The 18111-nt window shown below is 36.5% G+C and overlaps 4 protein-coding genes across 5 annotated transcripts; 2 read left to right on the forward strand and 2 right to left on the reverse strand.

The window, feature by feature from the left end:
- Window positions 1–1395: 1395 nt before the first annotated feature.
- Window positions 1396–7733, forward strand: LOC119988011 (CSC1-like protein At3g54510). Its single transcript, XM_038832920.1, has 9 exons — window positions 1396–1765; window positions 1934–2074; window positions 2255–2318; window positions 2406–2609; window positions 5389–5707; window positions 6258–6553; window positions 6787–7065; window positions 7225–7458; window positions 7538–7733. Exons 1-9 carry the CDS (start codon window positions 1479–1481, stop codon window positions 7688–7690), a joined length of 1977 nt encoding a protein of 658 aa, XP_038688848.1. The 5' UTR covers window positions 1396–1478; the 3' UTR covers window positions 7691–7733.
- Window positions 7734–8213: 480 nt separating this feature from the next.
- Window positions 8214–10538, reverse strand: LOC119989559 (annexin D3). Of its 2 annotated transcripts, XM_038835163.1 has the most exons (7): window positions 10341–10538; window positions 10122–10175; window positions 9825–9970; window positions 9328–9555; window positions 8970–9182; window positions 8787–8876; window positions 8214–8670 (listed from the first exon to the last, which is right to left on the reverse strand). In XM_038835163.1, exons 1-7 carry the CDS (start codon window positions 10414–10416, stop codon window positions 8467–8469), a joined length of 1011 nt encoding a protein of 336 aa, XP_038691091.1. In that variant the 5' UTR covers window positions 10417–10538; the 3' UTR covers window positions 8214–8466. The 2 variants fall into 2 exon arrangements, with proteins under 2 accessions (XP_038691091.1, XP_038691093.1); XM_038835165.1 differs by lacking the exon at window positions 10122–10175 and having other exon boundaries at window positions 10341–10537.
- A 3092-nt stretch (window positions 10539–13630) lies between these two features.
- On the forward strand, window positions 13631–15681 carry LOC119989507 (annexin D4). The gene is made up of 6 exons (XM_038835088.1): window positions 13631–13740; window positions 14026–14201; window positions 14331–14549; window positions 14644–14868; window positions 14957–15028; window positions 15109–15681. Exons 1-6 carry the CDS (start codon window positions 13695–13697, stop codon window positions 15316–15318), a joined length of 948 nt encoding a protein of 315 aa, XP_038691016.1. The 5' UTR covers window positions 13631–13694; the 3' UTR covers window positions 15319–15681.
- A 91-nt stretch (window positions 15682–15772) lies between these two features.
- On the reverse strand, window positions 15773–17832 carry LOC119988579 (annexin-like protein RJ4). Its single transcript, XM_038833663.1, has 7 exons — window positions 17688–17832; window positions 17412–17586; window positions 17143–17288; window positions 16776–16994; window positions 16481–16693; window positions 16306–16395; window positions 15773–16229 (listed from the first exon to the last, which is right to left on the reverse strand). The coding sequence occupies exons 2-7, from the start codon at window positions 17488–17490 to the stop codon at window positions 16026–16028; spliced, it is 951 nt and encodes a 316-aa protein (XP_038689591.1). The 5' UTR covers window positions 17491–17586; window positions 17688–17832; the 3' UTR covers window positions 15773–16025.
- Between the last annotated feature and the right edge of the window lie 279 nt (window positions 17833–18111).

Below are 18111 nucleotides of genomic sequence, written 5' to 3' on the forward strand. Positions count from 1 at the left end.
AACTGGCATCTTGACTTGTACTGCCAGCTAGATTATGGAGCTTTATGGACAAAGTTATTTATGAAAGTTTAGCATTTTTCATAATAAAATAAGGATAAAATTAAGATTTAAAAATAAAAAATAAAAAATTTTTAGTCAATGACACTTATCAACTGCAACACTCCAATATACTCACGGTGGACACTCTTGAACCAAAGCTCGAAATATTAATTGGTTGAGTGAGTCTCGTAAATATTATTATTCGAAAAATTATAGTCACTTCAAATATAGAGCATGCATAAAATTCTTACATGTTTTCAAGTGTCAAATTAGAGTATCCACAGTGGTGCACCAAATATCCAGCACTCCAAAATCATTCTCTCTCTTCTCATCTATCCTGTGTGGCACAATTTAATTGGATGAGTGAATCCCACAATATACATTATTCATCAACATTCCATACATTCCAACATTCCATACTCATTTTCTCTATTTTCTCTCGCTTGTTTGTATTCATCTCTCTCTTCACTATTCATCAACTATATACATACTCCAACTCTCAAGTGTCATTTTTCCACAACTAAATTTTCAAGTATCATTTTCCACCCATTGTGTGCATGTAGCTCTATACTTATCAAAAAAGTAACATTTCAAGTACTTGAAATACACTCCATTATACCCATTGTGAACATCTAGCACTTAACTTATCAATAAAGTATCATTTCAAGTACTTCAAAATCATCCCATTGTGGATGCTCTTATGGACAACTAACACTCCATTTATTAAGTGGGAGCAATTTCAAGTGCTTGAAAATGCTCCCACTTTGGATGGCTAATGGTAAATAATATGATGCTGTAAAAAATATACATTAATGACACTATTGAAAGTAGGTTCAGGTGTTTGTATCCCTAAAAATTATAGGAAAATGCTATATTGCTAAAAAATTATTCTCTCAATTCTCAATTGTTGCCTTCAAACTTCAAAAAAGTCGTCCTATTTCCATCTCTCGCAGTCGCAGCTCCTTTTTCTTCAATTGCTCCCAAAGTTAATCCGTCTTTATTTATTTCCTTTTTGCCGTTTCCCTTTACTCTTTTTGCTTTGTTGGACTGTTTTTGTCTTTTTCTTCCCCCCAGTCGGGCGGGGGGCCTCTCTCTTTAAAGTTTAAAGTTTATATTGGCTTGTGGCTCTTTATATTAACCAGTCTTCTCGTCCTGTTATCAATTATTTCTTCTCTATCAGCTCCTTTTGTCTGCACGTTCAGCTTTCCTTTAACCGACTTTGACGTCGTTATCCTTTACTCTTTGCTTTGTTGGACTCTTTTGTCCTTTTTCTTCATAAAATCTTGGATGTTGTGTGGGACCACGTGTGTGTGGGACCTAATTCTCTATAAATTTGTTCGATGATTTCACTGCTCTTGGCTGCCCCGCTCTCACTCATTCTCTGGCTGTCTTTCTTCAAAACTGAATTTTGGTTTCTTTTCTGTCTCTTTTGTTTGAAAATGGATGCTCAGAGTCTCGTGGCCTCGGCAGTAGTCAACATAGGCTTGGCTTTGATAATCCTCTCACTCTTCTCCGTCTTGAAGAAACGGCATTCCAATGCCCCTATCTACTACGCTCGTCTTCTCTCCACACGAGAAAAACCCGTTCCATCCCATAACTCACTCACTCTTTCGCGATTTTGCCCTTCGATTTCTTGGATCCGTCGCGCATATCGCGTCGACGAAGACAAAATCCTCCACATCGGCGGCCTTGATGCTCTAGTCATCATCAGACTCTTCAAGTTTGGGTAAGTCGAACTTCCTATCTCTGTTAAGTGCTCTTCTTTCTTTCTATTGTTCTGTTCGTAGATGAGTTATGCGGCACCTCCTCCGCTCATGGCTTTTGGCTATATTGCAGTTATTCTTATTCATGTACTGCAAATATATATATATATATATATATACTTGTCTTGCAGTATCAAATATTTTGCGGTCTGCTCTGTTGTTGGAGTTGTAATACTTGTCCCAATAAATTATTATTCTGAGGACGAGCCATCACAAATCTACCACTCCATGTATCCTATTTCAATATCGAATGTTAAGAGTGGCTCTAACTGGTGAGTCCTTTCTTACTTTGGAAAAATATGAGTCTGTTTGTTCTATATTTTTTTTTTAACTTTCATGTTTATCATTGGAGTTTAGTTAAATACTACTCATTGGGCTTTCAAAGATTAAGCTTGCCATGTATCGGATTTATTACAGTCAATGATCTTACTAAGTTTCTATTTATACTCCAGGCTATGGGTCCATTTTACATGCTTGTGGTTTATAACTTTATATGGATTATACCTACTGTATAAGGTTAGTGTGCACCTTGCTTGTTTCTGATTTATTAAACCATTAACGAATTGGCTTAGAAGTTGACTTCCAGCATTGTTTCATCCTCAGGAATATGATGACATCCTGGTTAAAAGGATGCAACAGCTCAAGGGGGACATCATCAGACATCGTCCTGATCAGTTCACTGTTCTTGTTCGGGGAATTCCCTTGCCCAGTCAACCCAATAGTACTTATGGCTCTGATGTTTCCGAATTCTTTTCTAGAAATTATCCTGGCAGTTATAAATCTTATAAAATGCTTCAAGTATCGAGGGTAAGTTCTAAATTGTTTAAAAACAGCTGCTGTTTTGAATCATTTCATTTCATTTGTAAGATCTGTTTGCATTTAATTTCATTTGTTAAGTTCTAAACTGTTTCTAAAACAGTTGGTGTTTTGGACTTTTCTTACGTCTATACATGCTGCTTGAGCAAAACTCATGGAAATCAGTTTCTGGTAATGAGAAACACTCAAGGATCTGATTGATCAACAGAAAAATTGGAAAGGAAGATCAAGATGTATATCTTCCGTCATTTTCTATGGGTATGGTTTACCTTGAAAATGCATGGACGAAATGTCCCACATCGGGTAAAAACCCATGCGAAGTGCAATATATAAGAGCAAGCTCTTCTCCCTCTTAATAGGCCTTTAAGGAGGGAGGCCCAAGGGGCCCAGAATTATAATATGGTATCGGAGCAGGTGTGCGCTCGTCCCCGAAAAGAAATCCACTCGTTGGGCCTCGGGCATAGATATCCAGTCCACGAGTGCGGGGGAGTGTTAGGACGAAATGTCCCACATCGGGTAAAAACTCATGCGAAGTGCAATATATAAGAGCAAGCCTTCCTCCCCTTAATAGGCCTTTTAGGGGAGGGGCCTTTTAGGGGAGGGTCAAAGGTCCAACTTTATAAGATAACATTATATAGAAAAAGAAAAATTCACACTTTAATTTGTATCCTGCACTTCTAACCAGGAAAGTTCAAAATGGAAGGGTTGGGACTATGTTAGCCAGCTAATTTATGCATAAGTTGGAAAGTTCGAAATGGAAGGGTTGGGATTATGTTAGCCAGCTAATTTATGCATAAGTTAAGCAAGAAATTTGGCCAGGAAAGTTCGGCATAAGTTAAGCAAGAAGTTTGGCCAGGAAAGTTCGAAATGGAAGGGTTGGGACTATGTTAGCCAGCTAATTTATGCATAAGTTAAGCAAGAATGCGAAGTGCAATATATAAGAGCAAGCCTTCCTCCCCTTAATAGGCCTTTTAGGGGAGGGTCAAAGGCCCAACTTTATAAGATAACATTATATAGAAAAAGAAAAATTCACACTTTAATTTGTATCCTGCACTTCTAACCAGGAAAGTTCGAAATGGAAGGGTTGGGACTATGTTAGCCAGCTAATTTATGCATAAGTTAAGCAAGAAATTTGGCCAGGAAAGTTCGGCATAAGTTAAGCAAGAAGTTTGGCCAGGAAAGTTCGAAATGGAAGGGTTGGGACTATGTTAGCCAGCTAATTTATGCATAAGTTAAGCAAGAAGTTTGGAGTGAGATGTTGATGAGGACCCCGATCTCATATTCAACACCAAGCCACTCCAATCTACCCAAAATATCCTAGAACATTAGAAAAGTTCGAAATGGAAGGGTTGGGACTATGTTAGCCAGCTAATTTTTGCATAAGTTATTAGAAAAGTTCGAAATGGAAGGGTTGGGACTATGTTAGCCAGCTAATTTATGCATAAGTTAAGCAAGAAGTTTATGCATAAGTTAAGCAAGAAGTTTGGAGTGAGATGTTGATGAGGACCCCGATCTCATATCCAACATCAAGCCACTCCAATCTACCCAAAATCAGTGTTTTGAAAACCGGACCGGACCGGACCGGCCGGTCGGACCGGTCCAACCGGTGACCGGCCACTTGTCCGGTCCGGTTGAGGTGCCAGAACCGGTGATTGGTGAACCGGGATATTTCCGGTTGAACCGGCCGGTTCTTCGGTTGAACCGGTCAGAACCGGACCGGTTTTGACCGGTTCGGTCATTTATTAATGTTAATAAAATATTTTTGAAATTTTGTTATTTGTAGGGTTTGAACTCATGACCTTTTGTTAATTAAAAAAAGTTTTAACCACTAGGCTATGAGATTTTTTTTGTTTAAAATGGTACTTTATTTGAATATATTGTATTTTTATGAAGTTTTCTTACATATTATATGCATATAATATAAATATATATATAAATAATTCATTACATTAAAACCGGTTCGAACCCGGTTTGAACCCCGGTTGAACCTTTGAACCGTGAACCGAAGACTTTTCCGGTTTGATGACCGGTCCGGTTTTAAGAACCTTGCCCAAAATATCCTAGAACAAGAACATCCACTCCAAATAAGAATAAGACACAAGCAATCATCGAGAACCATACCCGCCTTGTCAGCCAGTCTCGTACCTTCTTCTGATAAGCTTTTGCTCGTCACTCTCCACACTATGAGCCATTGGGTCGAACCACCACACGCGCATGCACATTGCCGCCATCCGTCCAGAGGGGTAGGCGGGCCGGGCTGGGGTCATAATTTGACTAGAGTCCTAATTCAATTACAATTGATTGGGTGATTAAATTCTAATGAGGTGGACTTTTTTTCTCATACAAGATATAGTTTTTCTCAGATAAAATCCTTATTTCCTCGCTATAAACCTGAACGACTTCTAGATTGCACAGAAAATTCTCTCACTCTCAAAATCCGTTTTTCATTTGTTCAGACGCCTGTATTTGTGCTAAGGTGTTTTATCTTAAGGAGATTCGGGAATTACCGGTAACTCATCTTGCAGAATCAGATACCATGATATGTTCTGCTTTTATTTATTTGCTTCATCCGTAACTGATGTATATTTATTAATAAAATCTTTTTTTTTTCCTTGCATCGTCTATTATTTTTTCTGCAACTGCTTTTACTACTATGACAACAATCAAAGCATATGTCTTTCAGTTATTTGTAATTATGAAGTGTATTCTCTGTTTGCATTGTTTAGTTATGAGTTCAAATTATGATGCCGAAGTTTTTTTCCCTTTCTAGAAGGAGTTGCCTGTTGCCTTTGTTACTTTTAATTCCCGGCAGGGGGCTGCACTTGCTGCTCAATCGCAGCCGCATTCAAATCCAATTCTATGGACAACTGAGATGGCTCCAGAACCAAGGGATGTATCATGGACGAATCTCGCAATCCCATTTAAAATTTTGTGGCTTCGCAGAATTGGAGCCTTCCTTGCAGCATCACTTCTTACGATATTTTTCACTTTTCCGGTTACAGTAGCCATTTCCATGCTTGCTTCTTTTGTGATTATACTTGCTTCTTTTGTGATTATACCTGGTTGTAACTTGTTAAGAACTAGGTCAGGTGCGCGCTCATACACACATCCAGCAGACTCATACATTCCTTAACCAACCACACAAGCCCAATAAGTCACTATCTAAAAAACTTGTTGGCGGATTGAGGAAGACATTTATCCTCCTTATCAATAGATCACAAATCCCCTATCTAAGCAATGTGAGACATTCATATCATAACTTTATTCTTCCCTCCTGTTTGGATTTCCCTGATGCTTCAATGAATTTCTTTTAAAAAATAATAATAATAACTTTACTGCTCTCCTCTCTGCGGAACTTGGAAAAGAAAAAATGAAATTATTACAGAAGTCAAGCTTATCGACTCTTTTTGCCCTAATTTACAAGGTAAAATTATTACCTGATGTATCTTTATTCTCTCAAAAAGCTTTGTGGTTTGGATTATCCTGAATTTTGTTTTCTCGATGCATGATCTTAACAATATACTTTGATGATTTGACACATTATTTGTTTAATATATGATTAGTATACATCATTCCATTTCCTTTTTCCCTTGAAATATGCATCCTATTGACATTTTTCTTTGTTCTTATGATGAACACATATGCGAGTAAACAGACCAGGATTAGGTTCTATTGTGACGGGCTATCTTCCAAGTGCCATTCTGAAAGGATTTATGTTCCTTGTGCCATGCACAATGCTGAAAATAACAAAATTTTCTGGTTCTATCTCAAGGAGTAAAAGGGAGCTAAAGGCCAGTAGCATGGTGTTTTATTTTCTTGTGGGAAATGTGTTCTTTTTATGCTTGATATCAGGGTCGTTACTTGATGAAATTGGAGCATCCTTTGCTCATCCTGAGTATTTTCTCAGTCATCTGGCTAGTGCTGTTTCTGCACAAGTAAGCTCGGTTTTGCAGCGCATTTTGATGCTTTTGTTTTCATTCATACATGTCTCATTGTGAAGGGCATTACTATAACATATGCAATGGATCGGAGCTATTATAGATTTAGTTTCCATAGGCTAATTTTTGTTCGTGCTGAATAAATTGTTGTAACTATGTACTTTTACGTACTTTGTTTAATGGAAGCTCATGTATAGCATTTTGAATTTTCATTTTCCTTTTTGTTTCAGGCAGATTTCTTTGTGACATACATCTTGACAGATGGACTGTCAGGTTTTTCTTGGGAGATTCTGCAGCCTGGCTTACTTTTATGGGATGGCATGATGTCATGTATATTTGGCCGAGGAACAGATGAAAATCCTTATCTTTATTCATTACCCTACTTTAGGGTCATACCCTTCACCTCGTTGTCAATTCTTATTGGTATGGTATATGCCATTGTTGCTCCGTTGCTGCTTCCTGTTCTTGTGGTCTACTTCTGTCTTGGCTACATTGTGTACATTAATCAGGTTACTTACTTGCAACTGATTTTTTTTTTCTTGATTAATTATGTGTCAGCAGTGGCTATTATCTCCATGTTGGTGACTGTCTGAAATCAATATATGAATCAAGTTCTTATATCACATAAGGTTTCAAGTGAACTTACTAAGATGATATTTTATTTACAGATTCAAGATGTATATGTACCTACTTATGAGACATGTGGTCAGTATTGGCCATACATTCATCAGTATATTTTCTTTGGAATCATTCTCATGCAAATGACTATGATTGGTCTTTTCGGCCTGAAGTCAAAGCCAGTGGCTTCTCTAGCAACAGTTCCACTCTTACTAATCACTATAATGTTCAACGAGTACTGCAAGAGCCGTTTTCTTCCTTCATTTCGTCTTTATCCCATCCAGGTATGCTTGATTCTTCACGATATTTTATGCACTTGTTGCTTTTAGAATTAACCAAATTTAGATTGCTTTTCATGGACAGATTGCAGTTGAAAATGATCTTGATGAGAATGCTAGAAATGCCATTGACTCTGAAAATGCAATCCATTCCTATCGCTCACCTCAATTACCAGCCAAGGGCTCGATGGATTCAGAGAGGAACCAACCATTACTTCCTGCCGGGGGACGTCAGTAACTTTAATTTTCGTTTCTTTTTTGAACTTTGGACGATATTGTTATGTTGTGCTAGTAAGTTAACGTTGACTGAGTTAAGTTTTACAGTATTATTTGTTGATTATGTGGTTGTTTGTAAAGAAAGGCTCTAGACCTTAATTTCCTATGTGTTAAGTATCTTTGTTATGCTATACTGTACCGTAATGAAAAGAAGTAGAGCTACGAAGCTCAGTTTATGGTGTGTATCTCTGTCTGTTGTTCTTGTGTTTCTACAGTAGCACTAGACCTTACCTTCAGATAGATTGCAACAGCTATGAGGCAGATTGTTGAATGATCAAATACTGGCCACAGCTGCCAGTTCTTCAATATGAGGAGCTTTGCCTTTTTTTTCACCACTTCTCTGGTTAGCTGTCCACTGGACAAAGTAAACCCCGGGCGTATTATCTGATCAATGATTTATGTTGATTAGTTTGTGAAGCTTGTCAGCACTAAATGGCCCCTATCGGTGATTGAACACTTGCATCTCATGTTGTGCTACAAACATATTTCCACAAACCAGTGTATTATTTATTGAACAATTCCTTCTGTTCTTCTTCAAAGAAAGAACAAATTTATGAAAGAAACCCAATCAAAGCCACAACTTATCTACAGCCAATAATTATAATCACAGGCAACTCAAGCAGTTCTCCAGTGTGATTTGACAGCAATGAACCAGTTACAAGTTTTTTTTTCCAAACAACAATGCAAGCACTCAAATATCACCACTGAAATATACATGGAAAAGTGAGGGAGATTGAATCAGATTCTGGCACCGAGCAAGGTCATCAGGAAGTCTTTATAGTCTCCAGATGTGTCACCCTTCACTGCATCATCAAGGTTAGTTTTGTTCATATTAAAGTACTCTCCTCTTACTTTCATCATATCTATCTCAGCTCGAGCTACGATGGCTCTCGAAAGAGAATCTTCATCTGTCCCCAACCCAACGAGAGAAGATCTGATAACCTGTTGATATGAAATTTCATGTTCAACATTTTATACTTAAAGAAGATACTGTAAAAACTTCAAAACAAAATTGCTTAATAGAAGTAATTTCAATCCCATGAGGGTAGTTTAATCACCTCGGCAAAGTGTTTCTCCGGTGAATATAGGCACCGAATTATCACTCTCATTAGCGATTCCAACTCCCCGCTCCCACACTTCTCAATGTCCTGTCAAGAAAATAGACCGTTAATAACTTTCAGAAATTAAGTAAAAAGAAAACAAGAAGGTGGACATGGACTAGCTTAACACAACAGCCAAACCTGGTCGATATCATTTCCATATCTTTGCTTGTAGTACTCAAAAGTTGCTCTAAGCTGATGAACATTTCTAGTGCTCAGCAAATACACAACATCCTCATGATCTAGTTGCTTTGCTTGAATAGCTTCACGTAGTCTAGATGCCTCGGCATCAGCTACATCTATATCCACCAATTCTTTATCGTATCTGTAGGAGCCAACTAAACCCACCAAAATCTGTGCAGTGTGACAAGACCAAGTCAATTCGATAATGTTCAAGTGGAAACACAAGTGAAGGTTTGCAAAGCATAAAACAAGCAAGATTAATTTGTTCTTCCGATAGTAATATTCCAAATTCCAATTCCAATTCCTCGTACTCTACCTTTCTTAGGGGCCGAGAGACAGCAGATGTAATGTCTTCTTCGAGTGAACAATCATAAAGAGAACAGTAGGCCTGCCTTACTCCCACCAGATGGTGAGGAGATGATGCACATGCGATTTCAACTATCACTTGTAGGCACTTGATATCTTTCATTTTTGCCTTCAGTGCACCATTTGCAAGTCTTGCATCCCGCTCCGGGGGATCATATGTCCACCAGATCACTGCTTTCTGTTTCATTTCAAAACAACCACATACGAGCATACAAATCCCCATGAATGAGAACTTAGATTTTGGAATTGAAATGCTTAAGTTAAATTGCACTCTAATATGTGTGTGAGTATGGTCATATGTGTGCATAATTACCTTCCTGACAAATAATAACATGAAGAATTATTATGCATGCAATTCAGTTGTTCAAACAGACTGTTTAGAACTCAAAATAGGAAAATTTTCATTGAATTCCATATGTGTAAATATGAAGGACCACCAAAGCATACCCTAAAATCTCCAGAGAGCTCAGAGTGAAGACGATCAATGAGACTTTCATTGTAAAGCTGCTGATAAGTTTCCCTGATTTTCCTCCTCTGGCTTGCATTTCTGTGCCCTAAAACCCAAATTATGGCCTTCTCATCTGTCCCCCAACCTACATATCCAATTACCCAAAAACCAAGATCAGAAAAAATATATGAATATGATTTAGAATCCCATGAAAAATTAAAATTACTTCCTGAAAACCAAAGAAAATTATCATCATTCCCTAGGAGTATATCATACAACTTGTCATGTACACATACAGAAAAGGAGACATTTTAGGAGAACAGATCCCGATTGCGAATCATCTGCTAGAACTGCAGTAAACGAAAAACATGGAAAATAAAGCAAGAAACTTCCATAGAAAATTTTCAATGGGTACTCATAAAAACACACCAATTACGCAAAATCAAGAAAATCACAGAGAGAGACAATGATCGCATTGTGTGTACATAAAGAGGGGGAGAGAGAAGAAATATGACCCTCAAAGGCCTTTTTGAGCTTCTCACAATCTTGGGTTGGAGAATGAACAACATCTGGTACTCTGATGGTGGACATTTTCTCTCAAAGAAGATTTACTCAGGAAACAATCAAACGAAGCAGTGTATTTAGTATTTACTTCTCTGTTGTGAGTTTTGTGCTTTTGTTTTCAGTTTGTTTTTCCCTCCCTAATCGACAGCTGAGATTGTGGCGATGGCGTTGGGATATCTCTTTTTCTTGGACCGCATTGCCCCCTTTTTCGAGTTAAAATTTCGTTTCACTCCCTCCTTCTTCTTTAATTATTGAAAACATAAGCCCTCAAACTGCAAGAACTAATGGGCTATTCAATGATTTCCGAAAATATCTCATTTTAGATATTTTCAGATAGACCCCTCATGTTTGGTGCCACGAAATATACGTATTTGTAATTATAGGTAAAATTATGGCATTACTAGTTTACTACTATGTCATTAAATAAAAGGCATCATCAGTTTCATGGGATTTGACTGTTAATTACTACTTATGAATTTATAGTAGTAATATTTAATTACTAATAATGAAATTTAACATATTATTATAGTTTTTATTGAACATAAACGATGGTTTCCTTTTTACCCATTTTGATCAATCGAAATAAGTAAATAACACTCGCATGCACATAAATTTCTTATATGACGATAAGGTAAGTTGGGTCATGACCTCCGGAATCCATACGATTTGGTTCCAGAGAGATATTTTTAAGTTAATTGTGGATGACTTGATTATGTAATCACTAATGTGCATAAAATGGACATAATTCCTCTCTTTCCCACCGTTGGGGCTTTTTTTTGTATTATTATTTGATCATCTATTGGGCATGGTTTTTATTTTATCTTGGTCAATAACAGGGTGATAATTAATCATTCCATTATCTTATATTGCTTCATAATTCAATGACAACAAGACAAGAAACAGTTGTACCTACCAGAGAAAATGAACAAATTAAGAAACTAGCTAGGGAAATCAAGGTCTTAGCTAGTATTTAATTTATATATAATGATACAGTAAGATATGTTCACATAGGAGAATTAATTAAATATATATAGGTGCAACCGGGCAAGGCCTTATTATATTTTATAATTAATTGATATATAGTTACACGATAGGATATGTTCACATAATTAAGAGAATCACTTACATCACACACACATATAAACTATATTATATATTTCGGTTACTGCTTTTCATTAATGTTTGACAAGTTTGAAGCTTCACATGATAACTATATATAAAAATATATTGCTATTAACACATGTATAATGATATATTGTTATGATATATATTATCTCATATTGACATATATATATATATATATGTGTATATAAGTTGTTGTCTTATCTACTATTTATTTTATATAATTATTTTCTGTATTAGTGATACTTGATCATTAGCTAGAGAGAATTTTATATGTATGTATATATATATAATATATGAATTTTCATATGCACACCAATTATACGCATCAACTTTATTAATTTTGGTCAATAACTTAATAGGGTCATAATCAAACTAATGGAATTTTTTTAGAATTGTTGGATGCATGTTTCAATTCAATGACAACAAGACAAGACAGATTGATGAAGAAACTGTTGTAGCCTGGTCCATAATGATAAAATCATGCTGAAAAAGCTAATTAATTATTGTGTATGAACATGCATACCAACACCAACTCATGCAAACACACACACACATATATATATACACACGTGTGTGTGTGTGTGATTATGGATAGAGTTTGTATAGCTGTATCTAAGCTGGCAACTCATCTTCCAACATGTTTATCACACCTGATTGTGTCATGTGACCTACTTCTTCTTCTATACCAAAAAAATTAGAAAAAAGGGAAGAAAAAAAAAAGATTGTGGATAAGTCATGTGTGCATATGAAAAGTTTGACAAGAACAAATATTAATGCATATTTGATAGGACAACCAATAGCATGATTGCACATGATCATGTCTGAAAAGGAAATGAATATGTAATGTCCTGCACATATTTTCTTACCATCCAAACAGAAAATGCTATATCTCTATATATTTTGCTACAGTTGAGAGATCTGTTTCGTACATATTGATGGAAACATGCTTTTATTGGAAGGGATTACACGTATATGCATATCATTTTCTGAAGATGCAATATTCTCACTGCCTCTTTTTTCTTTTTTTTAAATGAAATTGGCAAAACATCTATTACTATATAATTTTATAACAATTAGTATTTATTATTTATTCAATCAATTCACAATCTTATACAGTTTTCAAAACTGTTTTCTATTTTTGAAAATTCAAATGGGTGGGTGTTTTTAGAAATTGTTTTGTAAAATTGAAAACTATCTTTGGTCTTCAAAAACTAGTCAACTAAAACTGTTCTTTGAAGTTTTGTAAAATTCTTTCATGTTTTCTTTTTCATCTTTCCTCTTTCTCGGTGCAGAATCCTCTACCAAATGAATTTTGTTTTCATCATTATTTCTTAAAATTGTTTTCAAAATCTAAACTTAAAATAAGTTTTTAGAACAAAAAAGCAAAAGCATTTCCAAACACACCCAAAATATCTCACATCGGTAATGCGAAAACCAATAAGTCAACCATGTAGTTTATAAGTTTGAACACAATTCCTCTCAATTATAGATGGTCATTTTAAGTACAAAATTGTGCGGGCCTTAATGCCCAAAATAGACAATACTTTTACAAATGAATTGGGTCAAATCTCTCTCACCTCATTCTTTTATTTTCTCATCCCTCTCAAATTCTTTAAATTATAACATATCACAACAAGTTTTAAATGATTGAATAAAACCGCAAACGTAATTTCATGTGGCATTTCAAAAAAAATTGAATAAAAATAAAAACTAATTAGAAGTGGCCAAGTGGGGTTGATCATATAAAAAAAGAGGATAATAATAAGTGGGTGGAAACATTAGTTTTCTATAAGAGAAAGGATTTAAGTAAAATATGTCAAAGAGCAAGGGTTTCATTACAAATAGGTCAAAATCATTCATTGATATGAAGGAGACAATTTCAACTCACAAATTGCAACGTTACACCATTAATTATGAATTAATTTGTTATCTCCTCCTAAATTATGAATTTTCAACACTATTAATTATTGTTGTAACTTATAACTATATTAATTAATACCCTTCACTTTCTTTCATTCTCATCCCCCACGCATCAAAAAAATTTCAAGTTACCCAAAATAACCCTGAATTATTAAAATCCTCGAACTACCCTTCTATCTGATTATAAATAAAGCATCAGGTATATTTCTTCCTGTAGGATTACAAGACAGCAACAGCACAGAACAGAACAGAACAGAACAATGGATCATGCTAATGACTTGGAAGCTCTCAACAATGCCCTTTCAGGTTCCTTCTTTCTCTCCCTCGGGTGACTTTTCATTCTCAATTTCACTGATGATCTTAATCAATCAAGTCTCCTATGTTTCCATTGATATTTGTTTAATCGCAATCGAATTCTAAATGAGACAACAATGTGACTTGGAACTGATGTTTTTCTTGAAGCAATTGGCATCTGCTCTGCTGCGGAAATCATAAAATGGGATGTAAATTATGATTGCAATGTGAAGCTGTTCATTCAGCTTCTTAATTTTCTGCTTGAAAATTACAGTGATTGTTGTTTTGTACAACCAGGAATTGGTGTGGATGAGAAGGCATTGATATTGATTGCGGCGAAACCCCATCCCGAGCATACGAGATCGCTCAGGAAAGGAAATCCCCATTTGTTTAGAGAGGATGATGAACGCAATTTCGAGCATTGGAATAATGACGCTGTTAAACTTCTCAAGCACGAATTCGTTCGTTTTAAGGTACCTTATGATCCTTCATATTCTCATTTGTTTGGAATAAGTGATTGCTCCGGGAATTTATGGTTTAGGGTCTAGAAAATTGGTGCATGTAATTGTGAGATCCTTTTTCTTGTGTGTGTGTGTTATTAGAATGCTGTGGTGTTTTGGGCTATGCATCCATGGGAGCGAGACGCCCGACTAGTGAAAGAGGCCTTGATGAAAGGGCCAAATTCGTATAATGTGATAGTGGAGATTGCTTGCACCAGATCCTCAGAAGAGCTGATAGGAGCAAGAAAGGCCTACCATTCCCTGTTTGAGCACTCAATGGAAGAAGAGCTGGCCACTCACATCCATGGCCACCAGCGCAAGGTGCGTATTTGGTCCTTTTCTTTGTAGTGTAAAGCCCATTGGCTTGCAAATTATAGCCAAATAACACTCACTGATTTGAATTTTCTTTGCACAGCTATTGGTAGCACATGTTAGTGCATATAGGTATGAAGGGCTAAAAGTTATGGAAGATACTGCCAAAACTGAAGCCAAAGTGCTTGCAAATGCCATTAAAAATGGTGACAAGAAGCAGATTATTGAAGATGAAGAGGTGGTGAGAATACTAACAACAAGAAGCAAGCCACATCTCAAGGCCTTATACAAACACTATAAAGAAATTAGCGGCACGAACCTTGATGAGGTATAATATGAACTATATATGAAAATTGATTGAGAATAATTTCTCTCTTGGACCAAATGCTCATGTTAATTCATCATGTTTTGCTTAGGATGTTGCTGGTGACATGATCATGGAAAGCACGGTGCAATGCTTATGCAATCCACAAGTTTATTTCTGCAAGGTAAGATAAGCAAGAACTATAGCACTAATTTGTAAACTTTCAGGTTTATGAAATGATCCTTTGTTTGGCTTCTTTTTCAGGTTCTGGATGCGGCACTTAAAGTTGATGTCCATAAGCATGCCAAAAAAGGGCTGACTAGAGTAGTAGTAACCCGAGCCGACGTAGACATGAAGGTGATTAAAGAAGAGTTCAATAAGTTATATGGCATTCCCCTGTCCAAAAAAGTTGAAGATTTAGCAAGAGGGAGTTACAAGGACTTGATACTCACATTGCTTGCAAGACAAAACTAATATAAAAAACAAAGACTAACCAGTGAGATCTTGGATTTCAGGCTTTCAGCAAGATATTTCCAATCTGGGTTTGTTGAAATGTGTTCTTCTGTTGATCCTGCTTCATTGCTTTGCTGTTCTGTGCATCTATCAGAGTTTGTATTTGTAGAAAGACAAGTCCTGAATAAGTCATTGTTACATTTTGATTGAGTCATCTTTCTTTGTTACCTTGTAAGAGTTGTCCACTATGAAAAGAATAGTAATCATTCTCACTCTACTTTTCTTCCCCACTATTGGGAAAGGTTGGGGCATGGAGGGAGAAAATTTGTACTATCAGCAACATTTTCATGAATTCTATAAAATCCTTGTTTCTTATGTAGTTTACAGATTTAGCCTTCTTATATATTTTCTTATTTTTTTTGTGAAGAGATTTTCTTATCACCATGTTAGTCACACTTGTTTTGACAGATAACAATAGACAGTGAACTCTCAATTTCTTATTAGAAAATAGAACAGAACATTTTGCAACACACTCATAGAAATATAAGACCAAAGACATAAGAAAAACAGTCTCACAACAGAAAAGTTAAAAGAACAGAACATTTTGCAACACACTCATAGAAATATAAGACCAAAGACATAGGAAAAACAGTCTCACAACAGAAAAGTTAAACTGATGCACCAACATTTTAAGACGTAAAAGTTGAAAATGATCTTGAATGAGAAGTTCAATCCTCCTTCCCTAGCAGAGTGAGGAGGAAGGCCTTGTAATCACCGGAAGTTTCCTTGGCCACATCATGATCAAGCGACACACTGTTTCGCTTGTAATAAACCTCCTTGATGTCCTTCAAGTCCTTCTCTGCCCTCGTAACAATCACACGAGTAAGTCCATTCTCATCAGTGCCATTCCTCTTGATCCCATTGCGCAAAACCTGTCGAATCAAACACCATCAGTATGTCCACTGGGGAAGAGAGTATGCAGTTCCCAAATCATCTGAGAATTTCTACCTTTTCATAATACTTCTTATGGTCATGGATGCAACGAATTGCTATGCGAACAGCCTTCGAAAAATCATTCTCCGGACCACCCAACAAGGCCTAACAAAACAAAAACAAATGTAACCATCAACCAAAACTTACAAGTGAATCAGCCAAGGAGGATGATCTGATGATTTGTATATACCTTAGTGATGGAAGTGCCATGGTCTTCTCTGTAGCGGTTAAAAGTCGCCATAAGCTGTGTCTTGCTCCTTGTAGTCAGAATCCTGATAACTTCTTCATGATTACATTCCTTGTCTTTGATAGCATCATGAAGAATATCAGCTTCTTTGTCTGCTAATCGTGCATCTACTTCATCACCGCTGTACCTAAACGCACTCACCAGCGCAACCAAGAGCTGTTGAACAACCACCATCATTCCAATCAGTACTCAAACTTGACAAATAGAAACTAGACATCAAGGGGGTAATCCGACATGCCTTGCGAATGTCACCGGATGTATGTGATGCGATGTCTTCTTCCAAGGAATGCTTGTAGCGAGCCTGGTACGCCCTCCTCACTGTCAAAAGCTCTTCAGGGGAGTGAACGCTAGCGATTTCAATGATGGCGCGATATTCAGGGCCGCCTTTCTTGATATCTACATTAGCAAGTACAGCATCTCTATCTGCTGGATCTAACATCCATCTATACATTGCTTTCTGTACTCAAAACAAATCAACAAAACTTCACTGTCAAATATCATAGAATTCCATATCTTTAAACACAAGTAACATCAATATGTTGCAGAGCAGAAATTCTGCTGTATTTACTCAAACGTCACAACAATAAAAATGATCAATGATTAACCTCAAAGTCTCCAGAGAGCTCGGATTCGAGGCGCTTGATGAGATCCTCTTGGTAAAGACCCTCATAAGCTTGCCTAATTTGATGCCTTTGAGATGCATTTCTGTGACCCAGAATTCTGATCAAACGCTTCTCATCAGTTCCCCATCCTATAATACATACATATATATATATATATATATATATATACAAACAAACCCATTACTCAATTATCTAATGACAACTGGAAAACAAATAAGAATCAACAAATAGAAGAAGAAATTAATTGGTACCTTGACAAGCCTTTCTAATGGCTTCTGCATCCTCCATGTAAGAGAAGTTATGGTCATCAACAGCAACCAGAGTAGCCATTACTCAAAAAACTCCTCTCTTTTTCTTCTCTCTCAAAATTATTGTCTATGTGAAGTGAAGGTGCCTTTTCTATCAACTCCTATATATACACACTCTCCGGCCATGGGCATCGAAATTATCGCCATTAGAAGCAGACTAAGTATGAACACTGTTTTTTTAATGATACAAAACAACATGAAATCAACATCTTTGTTCACCTGTTTTACACCATTTGGATTAACACTTGTCACCTCTCCTAAGGTGTTTTGGTTGGCATTGCTTATGTAATTTTTGTCTTTTCTTTGCTGCATATTCTGGAGGGGATATATTCTATGGACTTGCTTTCCTTGCATTTGGAGTTTATATGGAAAATAATAATCCAAATTGAATTTCAAAATCAAAGAGACGTTACGACTCACCAGCGTGTGACAGAGACCACCTCGTATTGGTGGTAGTGACCTGGCCAGACCAACCACGTGGGGTATAATACGGGCAACAACAACGGTCCAATCTGAGTTTGGTCTGGGACATTAAACTTAAATTCGGCCCAACCCAAAGCTTTGAAAAGTAATTTTCTTCGCTGTTGAGGAAGCGCAGATCACCTTACGAGAACCGAGAAGGGGAAGTATAGCTCAAACAAAG

Source organism: Tripterygium wilfordii, chromosome 21, assembly GCF_013401445.1.
Source record: "Tripterygium wilfordii isolate XIE 37 chromosome 21, ASM1340144v1, whole genome shotgun sequence".
NCBI lineage: Eukaryota > Viridiplantae > Streptophyta > Magnoliopsida > Celastrales > Celastraceae > Tripterygium > Tripterygium wilfordii.